This window comes from Morone saxatilis, unplaced genomic scaffold (assembly GCF_004916995.1).
Source record: "Morone saxatilis isolate NCDOM2014 unplaced genomic scaffold, NCSU_SB_2.0 Contig8, whole genome shotgun sequence".
NCBI lineage: Eukaryota > Metazoa > Chordata > Actinopteri > Moronidae > Morone > Morone saxatilis.
This window is the reverse complement of record NW_023340257.1, coordinates 19832658-19850605: the sequence shown is the minus strand read 5'-3', so window position 1 is coordinate 19850605 and position 17948 is coordinate 19832658. Positions and strand designations below refer to the sequence as shown.

At 41.6% G+C, this 17948-nt stretch overlaps 1 protein-coding gene across 8 annotated transcripts in view; it reads right to left on the bottom strand.

Moving 5' to 3' along the window:
* Positions 1–1455: 1455 nt before the first annotated feature.
* The window catches only part of synrg (synergin, gamma), a 35818-nt gene continuing 19325 nt past the window's right edge, over positions 1456–17948 (bottom strand). For all 8 annotated transcript variants that reach the window (XM_035679572.1, XM_035679573.1, XM_035679575.1 and 5 more), the window contains 8 exons: positions 16692–17511; positions 11324–11875; positions 9880–10043; positions 9665–9718; positions 9170–9266; positions 8706–8854; positions 8034–8144; positions 1456–2555 (listed from right to left, as the gene is read on the bottom strand). In XM_035679572.1, coding sequence (XP_035535465.1) covers positions 2424–2555; positions 8034–8144; positions 8706–8854; positions 9170–9266; positions 9665–9718; positions 9880–10043; positions 11324–11875; positions 16692–17511 — 2079 coding nt within the window. In that variant the 3' untranslated portion in view covers positions 1456–2423. The remainder of the gene's footprint in view (positions 2556–8033; positions 8145–8705; positions 8855–9169; positions 9267–9664; positions 9719–9879; positions 10044–11323; positions 11876–16691; positions 17512–17948) is intronic.

Here is a 17948-nt window from a genome sequence, read left to right as displayed (position 1 = left end):
GAGGAGAGGAATTCATTTTCTGCAGGAAATGAATTAGGGAACGGTGAGAGATAAAATGGATGTTGGAGAACACACCTGAACACAAGTGTGGGAACAATAATGAGACTGGTTTCAGAGTCCGCCCCCCTCCTGCCTCCCCCCAGACATCTCATTTGATTGGCTGCAGCTCAACCCGCCAACGATGGCCCGGCAGACTTGTCGAAGGAGAATTTATTCCATTTTGTCGCAAAGTGATGGAGATAAGGCCTCTCTGGCTGTAGAGAAAGTACATTATTGAGTGAAATGACAGAGCGGGAAATGTGCAGAAACATTCATGCATACGGGAGAGGAAGTTTCACGGGGGGAAGCAGGCATAATAAGATCAAAAGGCCACATGAATTAAATGTCTCATTTCAAAGCTGTAATACACTCATACTTAAACAGTTCTTCTGATGAATTAATCCAGAAAACCAAAATAATACCTCTTATAACATAGAACTGATTTTTTAAGTGTACAACAGGAAGAGTTTTTGGAAATATGCATTTTTTTTCTTGCCAAGAAATAGAGAAGATTGATACCACACTACTCAACATCAACAAAATCCCACTTCCAGCAGTTCTAAAGCTTAATAATTACCGTATTAGTCACATTTGTTGTTGAATAAATAAAAAAAAAACCCAATAAGTTACATTAAAACTGAAAACAGTTAGAATATGTTCGTATACTAGTTTAATTTAATTAATCTTTAAATATATTAAAGTAGGCTATGAGATGTAATATGGAAGAGTACACCATTTTCTGTATCTGTTCAACTAACTCAATCATCTGTAGTCGGGGCTTATACCAAACGTGGGTTGTGCTTAAGGCAGAAGTGGGCGGTACTAACCAGAAGTTATTAATTTAAGACTGAAAATGAAATTTATTTATTGGAGCAATGTTTTTGATCACAGGGGTAAGAAAACTGTACGCTGGTTTTATCTGTTTTATAGTTATGAAATGTTATCCTACTAGCTGCCATTTTTACCTTTAACTCTGATATAACGTCACCTTCAGCTCCCATACCGTGGATGTTCCAGTCCTGAACAGGTATTTATAAAATGTACCTGTAATCCCACATGGTTATATAGTTAGTTAATGTCATGTTCCTTGCCTTTGGGATAATAATATGGAGCTTTTAAAGTTTTAAAATACACCATACAGAGTATTGCTTTTATAACAGCCCCAACCAATAATAATTTGAACATACATATGGACGTGCAAGTATTTTAATTTTCTTTCTGTCTGAAGTTTTTGCCTCTTTAAAAGGAAGTGTTTCCTGCTTGCTCATGGTGGGAACTGTTGGGTCTCTGTAAATAATTTTATACGGTCTAGACAAGGGTCCTGAGATAACTTCTTCTATGAATTGGCACTATACAAACAAAACTGAAATTTAAATTTAAAAAAAACAGCCAGAATAATAATCTGTGACACTTAAACACAATAAACTATATGCATATTTATTTACATCACATTCACATTACAGTCATAATTACAATGCTACAGCATCACTGCAACTGTACAAAAAGTGCTGCTGCAATTTTAGTTCAGAATCACAGTCAACTTCTTCCAGCTCTAGTTGCACAAAACACCAAAACAGAAAAACAAAACCATAAACATGTTTCCCTTCCAGTCACAAATCACAACTTTTTTCCCCTATAAAATACACCATTTAAATACCCCAACAGTGCAAAAAACATTCAAAGCAGTTAATCCAACACGATTCATAAAAAGGCAGACACCCGCCTTAGTTTGAATGGTTTGAATGTTAAAGATTTCAGAAGTATATTAAAACAGCCACAGAGTTTCATCAAACAGACCCGACCGACGCGTAATGTAATTCAAGTACAATAATAGGCTTATGATTCAACAGCTCTTGTGCAGTGGGAAAAAAAAATAAAATTCCTCTCAAACAGAAGCAAAGCAACAAGTGATGTTTACAGACGTCTTCTGCCAGTGTTTGTAATGATATTGCACACCTAATAATTTAAATATGAGTCACTGATGAGAGATTTAGTAATATTGATATTTTTCTGCAGTGAAAATCAGTAGGAATCATCTTAAAAGCATCATTAGTAACTAATTTAAATATGACTTACTTATACAGCTGACCTATATGTTTTTTAGATAATTAATGTAGAAGAACAAAAGGGTAACAATAATGCCGTTGGGTAATTATTTAGAGAGAAGCTTTGAAACAACTCTGCCTGAGTGAGAGCTGAGTTCACTAAAACTGTGACAAGACGGAGCAGAATAAGAAACAAATAAATACAGAGGGATCCAGTGACTTTAAACGTCCTTCTCTCGCTCTCAGTCCAAGGTGAGAGCCCGTGCAGTGTGAGGTGCGACGTTGCTCCACCTATCTGATGTTGATTAGCCCGTGCACCGTTGCCATGGCAGCTGAAGCTCAGAGCAGGTCAGGCAGTATGAGGCCCGGGGGTTTGGGCTCCACACAGTTAATCCAGAAATTGGCACAGCTGGCGTGGTACTGGTGGCCCCCGTACAGCAGCTTGAAGTTGTCCGTCTCCGAGTTGAAAGCCTGTCAGAGAGAGAGAGGGTGAAGTATTACACACCTGAGTGACAAAGACAATAAACACATCTGTGCACACAGGAGGGGAGAGGGATGGATGTGAAGGATATGGACAAGGAACGAGACGCTTTCTTATTCCTTTACCGCTATGGTCTAACTATGACTGATCAGATTCTGTGTGCACCATCCAACAGTTTGAAGTCTGAATCCTAAAAATGCACCAGTGTTCATTTACAGCATGATTCACATATGAAGAGCAGCATTGTGGTACAGACTTTAGGTCCTGTGTAAGGAAAAATCACCTTCTGGCAAGAAAAGGATTTCAACACACACAGGGTTTACAGGCATGCAATACCTGCTAGGAAAGATTTAACTTTCTTATTTGTTTAAAACTGCCTGCATAAAATCGGACGTGAATACAAGGAAAGGAAAATATTCCACTGCGTATAAATAAAACATAACCTCAAATAGTTAACGGCTAAGGCTTTGTTGTAACTGTAATAACTGAAAAGTGCAAATGTGTATCTACAGCCACATACAATAAACATCTCATCATTTCATCGGCGTTGTCTTTGCCCATCACTTGCAAATTCTGCTTCAAAGTTGACCCAAGAAACTGCATCAATGCCTTTATGCAATGCTTTATTTATCAAAAAAACAGGGCTAAGAGACTGAAAATATTAAATATATGGTCAACTGATATCTTAAAACTGTCTAGAAACTTCTGCCAGGAACTTTAAACCACATGTTGATGTGACTGGATGCCATTTCCATCACTGCTCTTTACCAGCAGATACAGATCAATACATCGGTTTTCAGCCAAACCTGTTGCTGTACAATATAATTTTTTCTGTTCATGAAACGCTTAAAATGTGTTGTTTAAACGTTAACGACTCTCCCACGTTTAATCGTGGTGATCTGGAGCGCTGTGACACGCGTGACGAGCCCAGCTGTAGTGACCGCGTGTGCCATCAGGAGACACTAATGTGTGTGATGTGCAGTTTAAGAGTTTGCATCCCTGGTGAAAGACTGGGAGCTGAAGCCGGAGAGAGGAATGAGTCATGTGCGGTGAATCATAGCCTCCCACGCAAAAGGAAAGGGGAGACGCATGCAGAAAGCAACAACTGCATACAAAATACACCACAGCAGCACACCATTAAGTAAGATACATCTCCACCTGCGTGAATGCTGTCTGCAGCACAGATGCTCAGCTGGATGAATGACACATTTCCACTCTTTGCTTTTTCTCACACACACACACTCACATTTCACAAGCAGAGCGATTTCCCTTCCGAGCTCTTTTGTGCCCCGGCCTACTTGTTTCCACAAACCTGCACTTACGACTGGGAATGTTGGAGGGAGAGGGTGCAAAATGAAAGGGTGGTCACACAAAGACGTTCTGTAATACCTCCTCCTTTCACTGCAGAGCCTCTCCCTCTCAAACCTGCACTTTTTCCCTTCACTCTTTTACACTGCAGCTCCCTCCTAGACTTCACCTGTATGACAATGGATGTAGGTCAATTTAGACAGATTTTTGTACATGATTAAGCCCTTTAGACAGGCAGCCACCGGTAACTCCGCTCTGAAACAAGAACCAGAGTATTCACGCTTTCGAGCTGGAGCTTCACCTGACCTTTGTAGATGCATGTAAAGCTTCAGGATCCAGACTGAGCCACTATGGTTGGGTAATATTAAAATCTACTCTGAATCTATTATCTGCTTTTCTATGCTTTATGAATAAATAAATGAGGCATAATTACCCTTAACTTCGTGTCATTGTCTTTAGTCAATGCCTGTAAGCACAAGAGGAGTCTGCATGTTGAAGCATATTAATGCAATGCCCAGAACAAAGTAAAGTGTGCACAAAAAGAGCAGCAAGCAAACATTGAGATCAGCTGTTTCACCAGGACAGAGCTCCCTTTTCCCAGAATATTTGTGGGTGAAAGCATGAAAGAATCCAAGTTATTACCCTCAGGGCTCCTACACATTTTATATCGCAGGGATTTGGCCTTGATTGATCTAAAATATTGATTGAGGATTTCAGTCAGTGTTGGATATATCGTAGTAGACAAGCTGCCATTTCCATTCACTTGTAAACCTGTAAAAGACTTCATTTTTGAAGTGATTTTGCCATGAAATCTGTCCAGCAGACCCTGTAGAACTGAATTATATGTTGAAAATAATGGCATTAATTAATAATAATGGCATTTGATGTTCAAGGTTATAATCTATAAAACATTTCAACTAAATTCAGTCCAGTTTTAAAAGGCGTCTAGATGTCTTTTCTGGGTTGTGCTGCTGTTATCAGCTGCTCCAACAACAAATTGAGAATTTGGGGAATATAATGGGTAAAAGCAACAAGACTCTGATCTACAAAATCTATTTTACTTCCATAAATCTTAATTAATTCCTGAGTGGCTTGCTGATGAGGACGATGGTGAGCCGCCACACTACACATATCTTTCTAACCTGTTAGCTGTTACTAAGTTTACTGACATAAATTCCACTTTTACAGTATCATGTGTTCTCAATTTTTATTTAATTGTGCATTTCTTCTCATTACAATGAAGGAAATCATATTTTTTGGTGATTTAAATCGCATACCAACAGATAATTACTGCTGGGTTTCATTAGCTAATGTTACTCAGACAAGTTCTTTCAGACGGCATTCCTCTCTGCTTTCACTGTCAGTTTAAATGTCTTCAGTTCCACAGCATTAAATAGAGAGCACACATTTGTGTTTAGCCAAGATATATTACAGGGTAAATAGCCAGAAAATCTACAAAGATTTGAGTTGTTCTTTTTTTTTTTTTCCTTTCGAGCCAGCATTCGTCAATTCACAATTTTTTTTTAGACCTGGTATTATCAAAATAATTTCCCTGACTTTCTTCAGGTGTGTAGGAACCCTGCTACCCTGAGGCACAATAATGCCTGCTGAGACAGAGATGGACAATCAAAAAACAGATTTACAGACAAAAACATTTTAGGATATGGGTACATTTGAGGACAGTTTGGGTCCAAACTTCTGTTAGCACTGATGCCAAACATCAAGTTAAAGCTACACAGCATAATCAATCCAAATCCTTGAGGCACTCCTTGAAAACCTGCATTAATATAAATAGCCAGAAATGCTAAATTATTCAACTTAAAATCCTTTCCAGTGCTTCTCCCTGTAATTGCTCGAATTAGCATTTATCATTTAGCAGAAATGCTAGAGCATCATTAGATGAAAAATATCACTTATGATAAAACTGCTGAGATGAGAAGCTGCTGCAGGTTGCCCATCGCTGCCTCCTGACCAGAAGAAGAAAAAGAGATGACACAATTGCTGCATCCAAAAAATATTGGTCCATTATTATGGACAATTTCCTCTCTGACTGCATTTGAGAAAATTATTTTTTGGATCTATTGGTGTCAATAAATGGGACACAAAATTTGCGGAATCTTTTGAAGGATTAAAATTCACAGCGAGAATTAAGCATGAGCCATTAAGCTCATCTGCTGTCAAGCATTTTTCACATTTCTTTGATGCCACATCTCCACCCTTCTGTACCTTTTGGTTGAAAAACAAATCAGTACCTCTTCACTAAAGGACAATGCAACAATCAGTGCCGTCTGCTGTAGCCAAAGCTGTTCTTTCACTTCATTATACTCTGAGGGGATGCTATTCTCCACTTGGCTTTTATGCATCCTTACCAGTGTGGCTCTGCCAAAAATGTAATTAAAAGATGGGTTATTAATCTCATGCTAGTGGCACAGAGACAAAATAAAACTGCATTAATTTTCAGCCTGCCTCGCACACAAGGGTGAGAGTGTGTTTGTGTGTGCAGGTCTATTATCAGCTGTACTCCCTGCTTATGACTAATGTGTAAGCCACATCTGCTCGTGTCCTAGATGCCTCTCAGTCAGCCATATCTTGCCCGGACCATCCATCTGGCTCTGACTGAGCAGCAGAGGGAACGTGAGAAACAAATCAGCGCCACCATCCTGCCCTCTAAACCACAGGGTCCGAGAATACCATTAATGGCCCACGTTGATGAAAATCACAGCCACTGTAGGCAAGGAGGCAGACACACAGCAATTCTGCACATAGTGCAGCAGTTGGAGTTAATAACTGAACAGTTTTCAGAAGCACCAATGGTTGTTAGATGAAAGTGGCAAGGTGAGCAGTTACCCCCAGAGAAAGGCAGAATAGAAAATGAAACCCTTCCGAGACAAAGTGACGACCTTTGTGACCTTGAAGAACCAATCCCAGAGTGCAAAAACCCACCCTGAGGTACCAAAGTGACAACTCTCCACTCTCACTTATTTCAGGAGTGCACATAATTATCCCTGGACACTTTTTTTAGTCATCCTTCAGTGTAAAAGCTGGGAGACAACAACGACCTACACTGACCGTTCGCTAAACCTCTCCCCTCTGAATATTGATTGTCCCATCATGGCACATCGGGCCTGTCAAGAATTGGTTTCTGGTATGGATGGGGCCCTAATAAGAGAGACCTCTGGCATTAAAAGAGTTTGGAAGGTGGTATCTTTTTTTTTAGCCTTCCCAAAAACACAAGCAAAAGTGAAAAGAATGAATCAAACAGTTTGTCACATCCAAAGTAAGCTGCAAGCATTAGCATGACCGGCTAACCAGCAGTAAAGTTAATCACTAATTAATTACTAGGCTAATTTTAGCTCTTTTCTGCTTTATTGAATTGAAGTTGAGACTACAGCCAATATTAATTAGATAGCGTTGTTGTTGAAACTGAGGTCTTCTAATGTTACAAGTTTTACTGTTTCAAAGTACAAACCAGCTAAGCTACAAAGCCAAGCGGTTTCTTTATTTTCATGTCTTTTATGTGGATCAACAGCTGCTGAGGATGCTGTCTTTTTGTTTGTCTGTTGTTTGTTTGTAGCTTTATTGTGTATGTAGTCATCAACTCAGTGAGAACATAGCGAGCTAGCTAGCTACATATAGCAGCTACAGCTCTCATCTTAGTCGACAATATCGTTACTTGCTATATTATTTTGTGTTGACTGTTATCTTTGTAAACTGCATATGTGCCACGTGAGAAACGGAAAGCTTGACAGGCATGGCAACAGTAACTAAGAGGGGTGGGGCTTAGCGAACAGGATTTTGGCAAATGCTGTCTATCTCTTACAGTATGTGTCTAGGCCGTACTGTCAGTAGTATAGGCAGACAAATGTTTGCCTGCGAGAGAGGAGCAGTGGAGAGAAGTGAATCCCGTCACTTTGGCCCCCCCGCCGGGCTCGTCGGTAAAAGGAGAATAAGCCCCCCCGAGGCCCCCAGTGGGAAAGAGAGGAATGAGATTTAGTTGACAGTTGACTGTCTCATACTCGTTTAAACAGACGTCCAATAGTGCTTTCTTCTTTGTTCTGCAAAACGTTTCAAAGTCAAAGAAATGTCAGTTGTTATCCGACAACATTTATGTAAAAATGTATCCACTAACAATTACTCTGTGCGTGTGTCTGTTTACAAACCTTGCTGCGAGCGTCAACGTTGAGCAGACACACCCCACAAGCCAGCTCCTTGGCATTCTTGATGCCGTGCCTCAGAATACAGGAGGAGAAATCTAGGGAGCTTTCATCAGGCTACACACACACACACACACACAAAAACAAAAAACACACACACAAAACAAATTTAATTTCCTGCTGCAGGGCAAAATGTAGTCATTTCTATTCTTATAATAACAGCAGTGAGAACAAATCTGCTTACAGTAAACATCTCCAAGCATCATCAACTCTGCTTGACTTCAACTATGTGGAGTAAAAAACAAACAATATACATCTTTCTTCTTCTAGGAAAGAGAGCTACCTGCATGCTTCAAATAAACAGTTCAATTTTGCTTTCTGTCCCTCCTCGAGATACTGTGTCTGTTTTATCTTCTGTAGTATGAAAAACAATATTCCTCCTCTGCTGACACGAGCAGGCAGCTGGATAAATAAATCTATACAGTCCCTGTCATCCTCGCTGATCCAAACACCAGCCTACCAAACAGGCTCCAGCAACCCAATCAATGAATCATTGATTTTAAACTAATGGACCAACAATACTAGACTCACTAACATTCAGCCTTTTTATTGCGAGCTGCTCCACAATGCTTTATTATCAAGTGTACATACATCTGTATATTTACTGTATAAACTTACAGCGAGCTTGGCCAGCGACATGAAGCCCATGAGGTTGTTCCACACACGGCTGATGTCCTTCAGCAGCTGCTGCAGCTTCTCGGAGCACACGGCTGTCGCCTTGATGCCCAGCTCCACACGCCTGGTGACGCGATACACTTCCACCACACCTGACAGAGGAAACACACAACCACACAAATCACAAAAACACGTTTTGTGCTCTTTTTGTTCCATTTTTCCCCTCACTGTGACACGTTTCCCGCTCACAGCTCATTAAAAGCGGAGGACCACAATAAGGGAGCAGGACCTTGTCAGACCAGGCAGAGATAAGCCATCACACTAGAGCTTGTTTTAATCTTGTCCTCTCTGTCCGTCTGTCCGTCTGTCCTTCAGAGGGTGTAAGGCCACACACAGGGTTCTTTAACAGTCCTGGCTTGTTTATAGTGGTGTGTGTGAAGGAGTGTGTGTGGTTTGAGACTCCTCACCCAGCAGGTACTCCATGCCCTGTGCAGACTGGATGACCTCGGTGCAGACAGAGGAGCTGCTGATGCCGTTCAGGATGTTGTTAGCTTTGGTGATGACCTTAATGTTGGAAGACAGAAGCCAGATTTATGACATAGCTACTGGGTTTTTTCATCATCATTCAATCATACAGTTGAACAACAACAAGCCAAGGAGTGTAGGTTTTTTTAGCCGTCTGTCTGCTGAAAAATTAACCACACTGAGTTTGATTGATAGACTAGCTTTGGGCAACTGCACACTTTACAGAGTTTAAAATTCTTTTAAATCTCAATCCTACAGGTATGTTTGCGCTAGTATAGAAAATTATTTGCCCCAAAATGTACATGATAAGAAAAATGTCAGCAGGTTGAAAAAACATTTCAGTGCCTTCTGGTTATCTTAATTACTCTACTACATTTGTATTGCCTCTCTCATAACTCAGTCTCAGGGTCAGGCACAGGAGGCAAACAAATACACACCTCCAGAGCATTTTCCAAACACCTTTGCCACTCGTACGCATAGCGCTCGCTCTCCTGCAACAACACAGAACAAAATTATCTCAAATGAACACAAAGGCAAAACAGAACAGAGGAACATTTTTGGACTCTTCAACAGTCGACTGAGTATTGTGTTGAAATCTGGTGGTTAATAACAATGCTAGCGTGCGGTGCAGTTCACGCCGGACCCTCCTCACCTCAACCTCCCCAGTCAAGTCCTTGTACTTGTCCCTGATGACAGGCAGGGCGGGCTTCTCACTCAGAGTGTTGGATCGGTCTCTGAAGGGCTGCTCTGGAGCCGGAGACGGGGGCGAGCGCCCAATCTCCTTGTCGCCCAAACTGTGACTGCGTTTGTGGGAGCCTGAGGCGAACACAGGAGAGAAGAGGGAGATGAATAATGTTACCAACAACTACAAAAACATATATAAACTTTTTCTTTTGCTCTATATCAATTCAGTAACCCATGATGATGACTCATTTTGAGATATGCACCTGTTTGTTTGCAATCATTATACTTCCATTCTGTTGCAGCTAATTCCTCGCGGACAAGGACAGCATGAGTAAATACTTAATTTGTGACAAACAATAATTACGTACAAAACAGAGGGACAAATATGCAGGTATGAATTATTCATACGGACTCACAGACGGACAAATCCTGGCAGGGTACCACAACAAACACATGCTAAACCCAGACTATTCCAGTGGGGCTGGCAGTTAGTGTGTGCCTGTGTGTGCCTGTGTGTGTGTGTGTGTTGTCCAAACACAGGTAATCTACCCCCCCACCCCCCCACAACTCCTCCACCACCCACAGAGGCATGCGTAATCCTCGCCCACAAACCCATCAGATTACTGTTTCATGGAGCGATGAGGAGTAAGTAAAGCCTGCTTCTTCACACAAATTAAAACCAACACGGGGAGGAAAATCTATGAGGCAAATGGGCTTTTATCACAGTGCAGGAAACGCTAATAAATTATTGGTGAAACATGACACCAGCAAACAGCAGTTAAAAAACGAACAGCCTTTCAGTGGATACGGTTAATTTCTGCTCATGGATTTGTTGGCCTCTGATAATCCATCTCACCAGTAACTGCCATTAGAGCAGGGCTGTCATCTCAACACTGCCATCTAATGTCTGACAGCTTTATTACAGATCAGATGGGCCTAACTGGTGGGGGTGGGGTGGGAGAAGATGCTTGAGGAGAGTGTTGTTGCGCCATTTTAGGGCCAAGGGCTCAGAGATGGCCAGCAGAGAGACAGTCTTAATTAAAAACATATAATGTTCGGTCAGAATTTTGATATTAATTATATTTTGCTAAAACTCTTAATCAAGTGAAAATTAGTTGTGCAAAAACATTTTCATTTATTTTCCGATTCTCTCTATTGAAGACATCATCTTGGGTTCTGGTTGATTGGGATATGTTATACATTTTCTAAACAACTGATTGGAGTTGGCAATTAATGATCATTTTCATTGTCAATTAATCTGCTGATTATTTTCTTGATTTTTTTCTAAAATGTCAGAAAAGAGTAAAATCTTCCCACAATCCAACGTGCCAATAGATAAACGAATGATGAAACATGTTGTTAGCTGTATTTCTATCACATATAGAAGTATCAACATGATGTTTGTGACTCACCTTGAACAGACAAGTCAAATGTTGCCAGTTCGTTCTTGATCATCTCCTCACTGGACTTGACTTTGGCCTGAGCGCTGGCTTTGATAAAGTCAGACTTGCCAAACTTAGGCTTGTCCCCCTGGAAGGCCCCAAACTCATCGGAGGCCTCGCTTTGGTTTCCCTCGGAGCCTGCCTCAGCAGTGGCGGCGGGTGAGTCGGACTTTTCAGAAACAGTACTTGCAAAATCCCCAAAGTCGTCCTCAGCAGTGCCATCGCCCTGGTCGGTGGAGCCAAAGTCAGCAAAGGCTTCAAACTTGTCCTCTGTCGATGAGCTGTCCTCTGTGGGGAAGGAGGTAGTGATCTTTGCTACGGAGCTGCTTGTGATGTTTTCGGTGCTGCCAAAGGTCAAATCCTTCCTCTGTGTTGGCACTAAAGATGGAAGGGAAGCTCCTTCCAAGCCCTGTGGCTTTCTGACCTCACCGGGCAGACAATCCTCCCGGTCTGACCAGTCGTAGCTAGTCAGGGTGCTGAGGTCCGAAGTCCCAAAGGGGTCAAATTTCATGTCGTCTCCTTCTGTAATGACAACACAGATATACCAGTGGTTCCTAGGAATAGCACAGATGCTGTCATGATAGGTGTTAGATTAATGAGCTTGGATGAGGGACTGAAATTCCTGTTGGATTATCGCTATCTACAGTTCAAGTGATATCTCTTTTCTTCTAATGGGAAATCGGTCTTGAGAGAAACTCATGAATTTTAAAGGGTCAGTCACCTAAGCGTTGTGTAGCCATGCAGATAATTTTTTATTACCAGTATATATATGTATTTTGATATATCTGTCCACCAGTACAATGGAGGTGAGTGACACAACAAAACTTAAACATCTTTTTCTAAAAACAATGTTATGGGTTACCCTGGATAATATACACACCTTGCTGTGGACAGTTTTCATTGGAACACCTTTCAACCAAAGAAATAGTCACTATGAACAAAGTAGTGCAGAGTAACCTGAACGTTTGATTTTAAAAAGAGGTATTTCTGTTGTATTCATGTCGTTTTTCAACCCTGTAATCACCAGAAATTAAAGTCCATTCACCTACATTGTACTGGGTTAGGGGCCAAAATTGTACAGATACCTTTAAACATGTGCAGATAAAACCTAAACTATCTTCCACAGGGCTAAACAGCACTACAGGTAAATGGGAAAACATGTTTTGTTCTCTGGGAGAAAAACTGACCCTCTAACTTTACTGGCATCCTATGTAGCATAACCTTCAACATAGAAAAAATTAGATTATATGTATTGTTAAAAAGGACCCCCTACCCATATTTTACCATTTAAAAGATGTGAAACCAAATTCTGCAACACACAGGCAACCACATCATAATTCAGCACATTCATGACGCAGACTACATTATTATACTAGCACTTGACTCACTGTTGTTGTAGCAGTAATAATACCTACAATGTTGGAGTAATGCATCCTCTTGCCCACATTTTTGAGAGAGTTCTGTTTAATAAATTACCGTGCGAGGGGTAAACAAGTTGTTTTGATGTCTGCGCTGAATCATGTTTATGAGAAGAAAAATACTGCCATCATTTTACTGAAACACAATGAGCACTAACACTGTGTCTTTATAGTGGACAATCTCTCTACTCTCATTGGTGACAAACTGCTCCCCTAACAATAATCAGAGTTGATGTCTTTATACCAAATGCAACCTGAAGGATTGTTATCAATAAAAGATGTTTCCTGTCACTACATCTGCTTTGTTTTTTACACTGTGTTGTGTTGACAGAACACAGTTTGTGATCAGTTTCTTTATGACTAATACAAACTGACAGCTTGCACACATTCGTCAACACTATAGTATTAAGGTCTCCCTCTCCGTTCCTCTCACACACACACACACACACTCACAAACACACACCGACCTTGTTGAACCCTTCCTATTTTGCAAGACAGAACCCTCTGATACAAAAAGCAATTTGTGAAATTGACAAGGACCTAGTGCTGTAAGCCTTGTGTCATTAGATCACTTTACGGCCTCTTAAGAAAGGAAAGGAGAAAATAAGACGGTACGCATTTCAGCAATACCAACAGTAATATTTATTACGACAACATGAGTAGAGAGAAAGAGAGAAAGGTCACAAAGTACTGTGAAAGAGGTCTATCATTACAAGAGGTTTGTCAAACTAACACTTGTAAAATTAGATTTCAGTCATTTAGAATACAAGGGCATGCAGAGTCAGGAGAAAAGGAAGAAAACAAACAGCGAGAAGGTAAAACAAAGATAATCCGAGGATATAGAAGCAGAAACCAGAATGAGAAGGCACATTCACAGACTAAATTCAGTAATTCTGGGGAGATGACAAACTTTGTTTTACTATTAGGATGTAAAGCAACAGGCGTTTTTTTTTGGAAAAGATATGAATACAGAACACTTGAAAAGCCAAGTTGAAAAAGATAATCCAAAGAACAAGCTCAAGGCAGGAAGAATTAACCCTTTGAGGACCTGAGAGTGGGATATTGGTAGAGAATCCCAAAGATCAATGCTTGTTTGAAAAGGCTGTGTACAAACTGCACTTTGGGAGCAGTGAGGACTTAAGAGCCACAATTTAAGAGCCTGCCATCTTTATACATTTACAATAATGAAATAAGATCCCGCTGTTTACTCTCATAGCGAATAAAAGGAGATGATCACAATATCTGCATTAATCCGTGTGTAAAAACATGAAGTGATCTTCATTCAAGCACTCAAAGGGTTACAGAAAACAAAGAGGGCCATCCTTACACCTGACACCCCACAAAGGGCCTTAATTTACATCCAATCACAGATGCAGAAACAGATTTAAAGAGACAGTATCCTTTTTCTCTTGCTACAGTGATTGTTTGTCAAAGCAGGCTAATGTGCACAAAGTCTTATGATCTCCTAAATAATAGCACATCATTATTACTCAAGACAACAATGTTTAGTTTGGAATGTTAACCTAAAATATTTTAATTAACATTTTAATTTTACTAAATGCTGTAGGCTACATTAAATTTACATAGTTGGCAAATCACAACAAGATCAAGGAGTCTTTCATAATAAGAGCTCATATTCCTGTAATAAAAATACACTATTAAATCTGTATACATTTTTTTTTCTTTGATAAAAACAACTTGCAATACTATTATGCATAAAATGGTATCTTGTATTATGTTCTTGTCAATTTCACAAATTGAAAAGGCAGGCACACTGCAGCAAAAAGCAAGGCAGGAAGGGTAATACTAACTTCATTATGTTCTCAGAGAGCCAGACCGTAGAGCCACACATGATAATTCATGCTGCAATATCACAGATAACGGTGAAAAAAGAAAAAAAAGAAAAAAGAAAAATCTGATTCCTTTTGTGCTCCAGACTCAAAAGGAATCTCACAAAAGAAATACTGTCTCTTTAAGATTAGGTACATGTCCAAGAAACACAGTGCAAAGCATGGTGAGGTGCTCAAACTGCTCGGCCTGCTACACTTTAAACAACAGGTTAGTCCCAGAGCTCTCCAAGAACAAGAACATTGGATAAATAAGGGTGGAGGGGACATGTGGAGCAGCTGTTACAGTAGCTTAAAAGCTTCTTAGGAATGTATCGATGTTAAACTGGGCGCCGTCTTTGCCCGATCAGCAGTAGTGTAACTGCTTTGCTGCAGCTGCATGGACTGTTTGTTTGAACACATCATCCTACTCGTCAGTACAGAGGGGCCTGTTTCAGGTTAAACCAAAGTTCGACCACTGTACAGGAACTGAAATAAGGCAAAGGGGACGTTTACATTTATGATTTCTTCTTATCAATTCGTAGGATGAAATGATACGGTATATCTGTTGTTAAACTGATAATTAACTGATATGTTGGGAATACTTAAAGCTTAGAAACAACTGCTGTCCATGGAGAGAGTTGAATGCATGAGTGAAAAAGTGCCACTGTTGTTAGGTGAAGACTTTCAACTTTCTCAACCCGCAGAAAATCGTGTGAGCATCCAAAAAAAACACAAAGAAGAAGAAGAAAGCTTTCACTTGACAACAATTACACGCCGTCTCGGGTTACATTAAGAATTAGTCTTGAGTGTTTTCTGTGAAACATGAGCCATGACATGGAAGGTGAGATGCTCGATGAATAAATGATGAGCACTGGAGAGAGGAGAGGGAGCGCGGACATGGACATTACCTGATTATTACAGAAACTGGGTCGATTGCCTTTTAATAAATGACCCAACAACAACAAGTTATAGGTAAACTTTAACTCCACTTTCATGGACATGAGGTAGGGGGTAAAAAGCTGACACGCTTTTAGGGAAACATCTCATAATTAGAGGGCAATTTGAACCAAATAATACTGCATGGCAAATCTGAAATACTGCAGGGTCATACAATAGCTGACACAAAAGCACGCTCTCACATTCAAACATTCTCATCTGAAAATTGTACTGCATCCAGCAATGATGTGCCTTCACTGTTGCTCCATTTCAAAGTAGCTTGTTCCCTGTTGTTGCATGCAAAATATCCTATTTACGGAAACATTTCATTTCCAGCTAATCAAAATTATATTATCTGGTACGCATTCAGCACAAACAAAATGTCAACAGTTAAAAAGGTGAATGATGGCTTACAGATAATGCCCTTGGTAAACTGCAGCCTATTGTGCGAAGCCTGTGATTAGAATAAACAAGAGGATCATCACCACAACACCCTCCTGTACTCGTCTGTATTCAAGTCAACCTTTCTGTTGGCACTGCACGACACGTCAGCAACGCGCGTGCACAAACACACACATACACGCATGCAGAGTTCAGCCTGTGGAGACAAAAGGTACACTGAAGGGAAGCGAGATGTCTGCCACTGCAGCGTGGACACAACAGGGAGCTTATCCGAGTCACACAGACAGCAGCCGGGGACCTCGTCTATGAACTATGACTGCCAATACATCAAAACCAGGCACTCATCATCGTTTGTAAATAAATAGAGATATGGGCCAAGACCTTTCTGTCATGACAATAATAATATATGCAGGGAGAGAGGGAGGGGAACGTGGAAATAAAAACAGAAGGGAAGAAGGAACTAAGGATTCGAATAAATAAATAAATATATAAATAAACAAGATGCGATGAATGATGAAATGTAGTGTGAAAGATGTGATGCGTCTAAATCTGATATGGTATTCATGTAGTGTTATGTCTGTCTTCAGTACTTGAGCATATTCAATTCAATCAGGACCTCATTATTTTGCCTTTTGACCTCTCATTTGGTGATCACAAGTGGGCACTGAGGACGAGAGGCCACTGTTGGCCTTGAAATTAATACTGTGTGTGGCTGGACGGGGCCTCACCAGAGCAATCGCACTAGTTCCTCACCTGTAGCGGGGGGCTGGTGGGCCGAGAGACCCGGCAAATCCAGAGAGCTGTCCGACATCACATGTTTCAGGTCTCCGCCCATGTCCGACAGCTTCATGTCCAGCTGCACTGAGAGTGCGTCCTCGGAGTCGTCCTTTCCTACACTGCTCCCCCCAATGGACGGGAGGTCGAGGGACTTGACAGAGGCGGAGTCCTCTTTGGCCTGTTTGAAAGCGGCCACCTTGTCCACCAGAGTCTTTTCCGAAGCCCCGAGCGCTGTGCAGAATTTCGAGGACTGAAAGTCGGCAAAGTCATCGGTGTCACTCTTGAGAGAAGAGAAGGAGCCACCGCCACTCTCTTTAGTGTCATCGTAGGCCAGGCCTCCCTCCAGAGACAGCTGTTTGAATACGTCGTACTTGTCTGAGCTCTGCTGAGGTCGTTGTTGATTGGAGGTCTCTCCTTGGACCCCCGCGCTGCTCTCGCCTTTAGGCTCCCCACCAGAACTGCCAAACGCCATGAAGTCCGCAAAGTCGTCCTGAGGCGCTGCCACAGCTCCTCCTGCTGCTGAAACTTGAGCAGCATCAGAGGAGGAGCCGAAGAGGGCAAAGTCACCAAAATCATCTGCACTTCCCCCTGGAGGTTTGGCTCCACCTGGTAGGAGCACTAGAGAGGGGGGCACGGACACTGAGGGGAATGTGCTGGGTTTTGTCTCAGTGGGGGCAGGAACAGAGGGAGCTATAGAAGAGAAAAGGTCCAGGTCGGCCATGTTGAGGGGATTTTTGGGTTGAGAAAGAGACACTGCTGGCTGTTGCTGCTGCTGCTGTTGCTGCTGCTGCTGCTGAGGGAGGGGGGCAGTGGTGAAGTGCACGCCGAGTCCCACTGCTGACATCAAAATGGAGGCCATGCCTGGAGCAGGGTAGAGTGGGGTGGAGCGGGGTGGAGCAGGGTAGGGTGGGGTGGGGTTGAGGTGGGGCGGGGGCAGAGTGGAGCAGGTGAGGGGTTGAGAGCAAATGGAGAAATGCAGGAGTAGAAAGGAACAAATCAAAGGTATGAGAAATGTAGCAGCAACTGATGTTTCCACTGTGTCCCTCATTCACCCACAACAGATACAGCAACAAGTACTTTCAAATTAAAACCAAACTGATCTGCACACAGCCAGGCATGTCTCTTTCTTCAACGCCAAAATACTCGCCCTCACACATCGTCCGCCGACCTCGGACCTTTTCTCTCTTATTAGCTCCGCTCTGTCGTCCTGCCGCCCACCTGAGGACGCAAAGG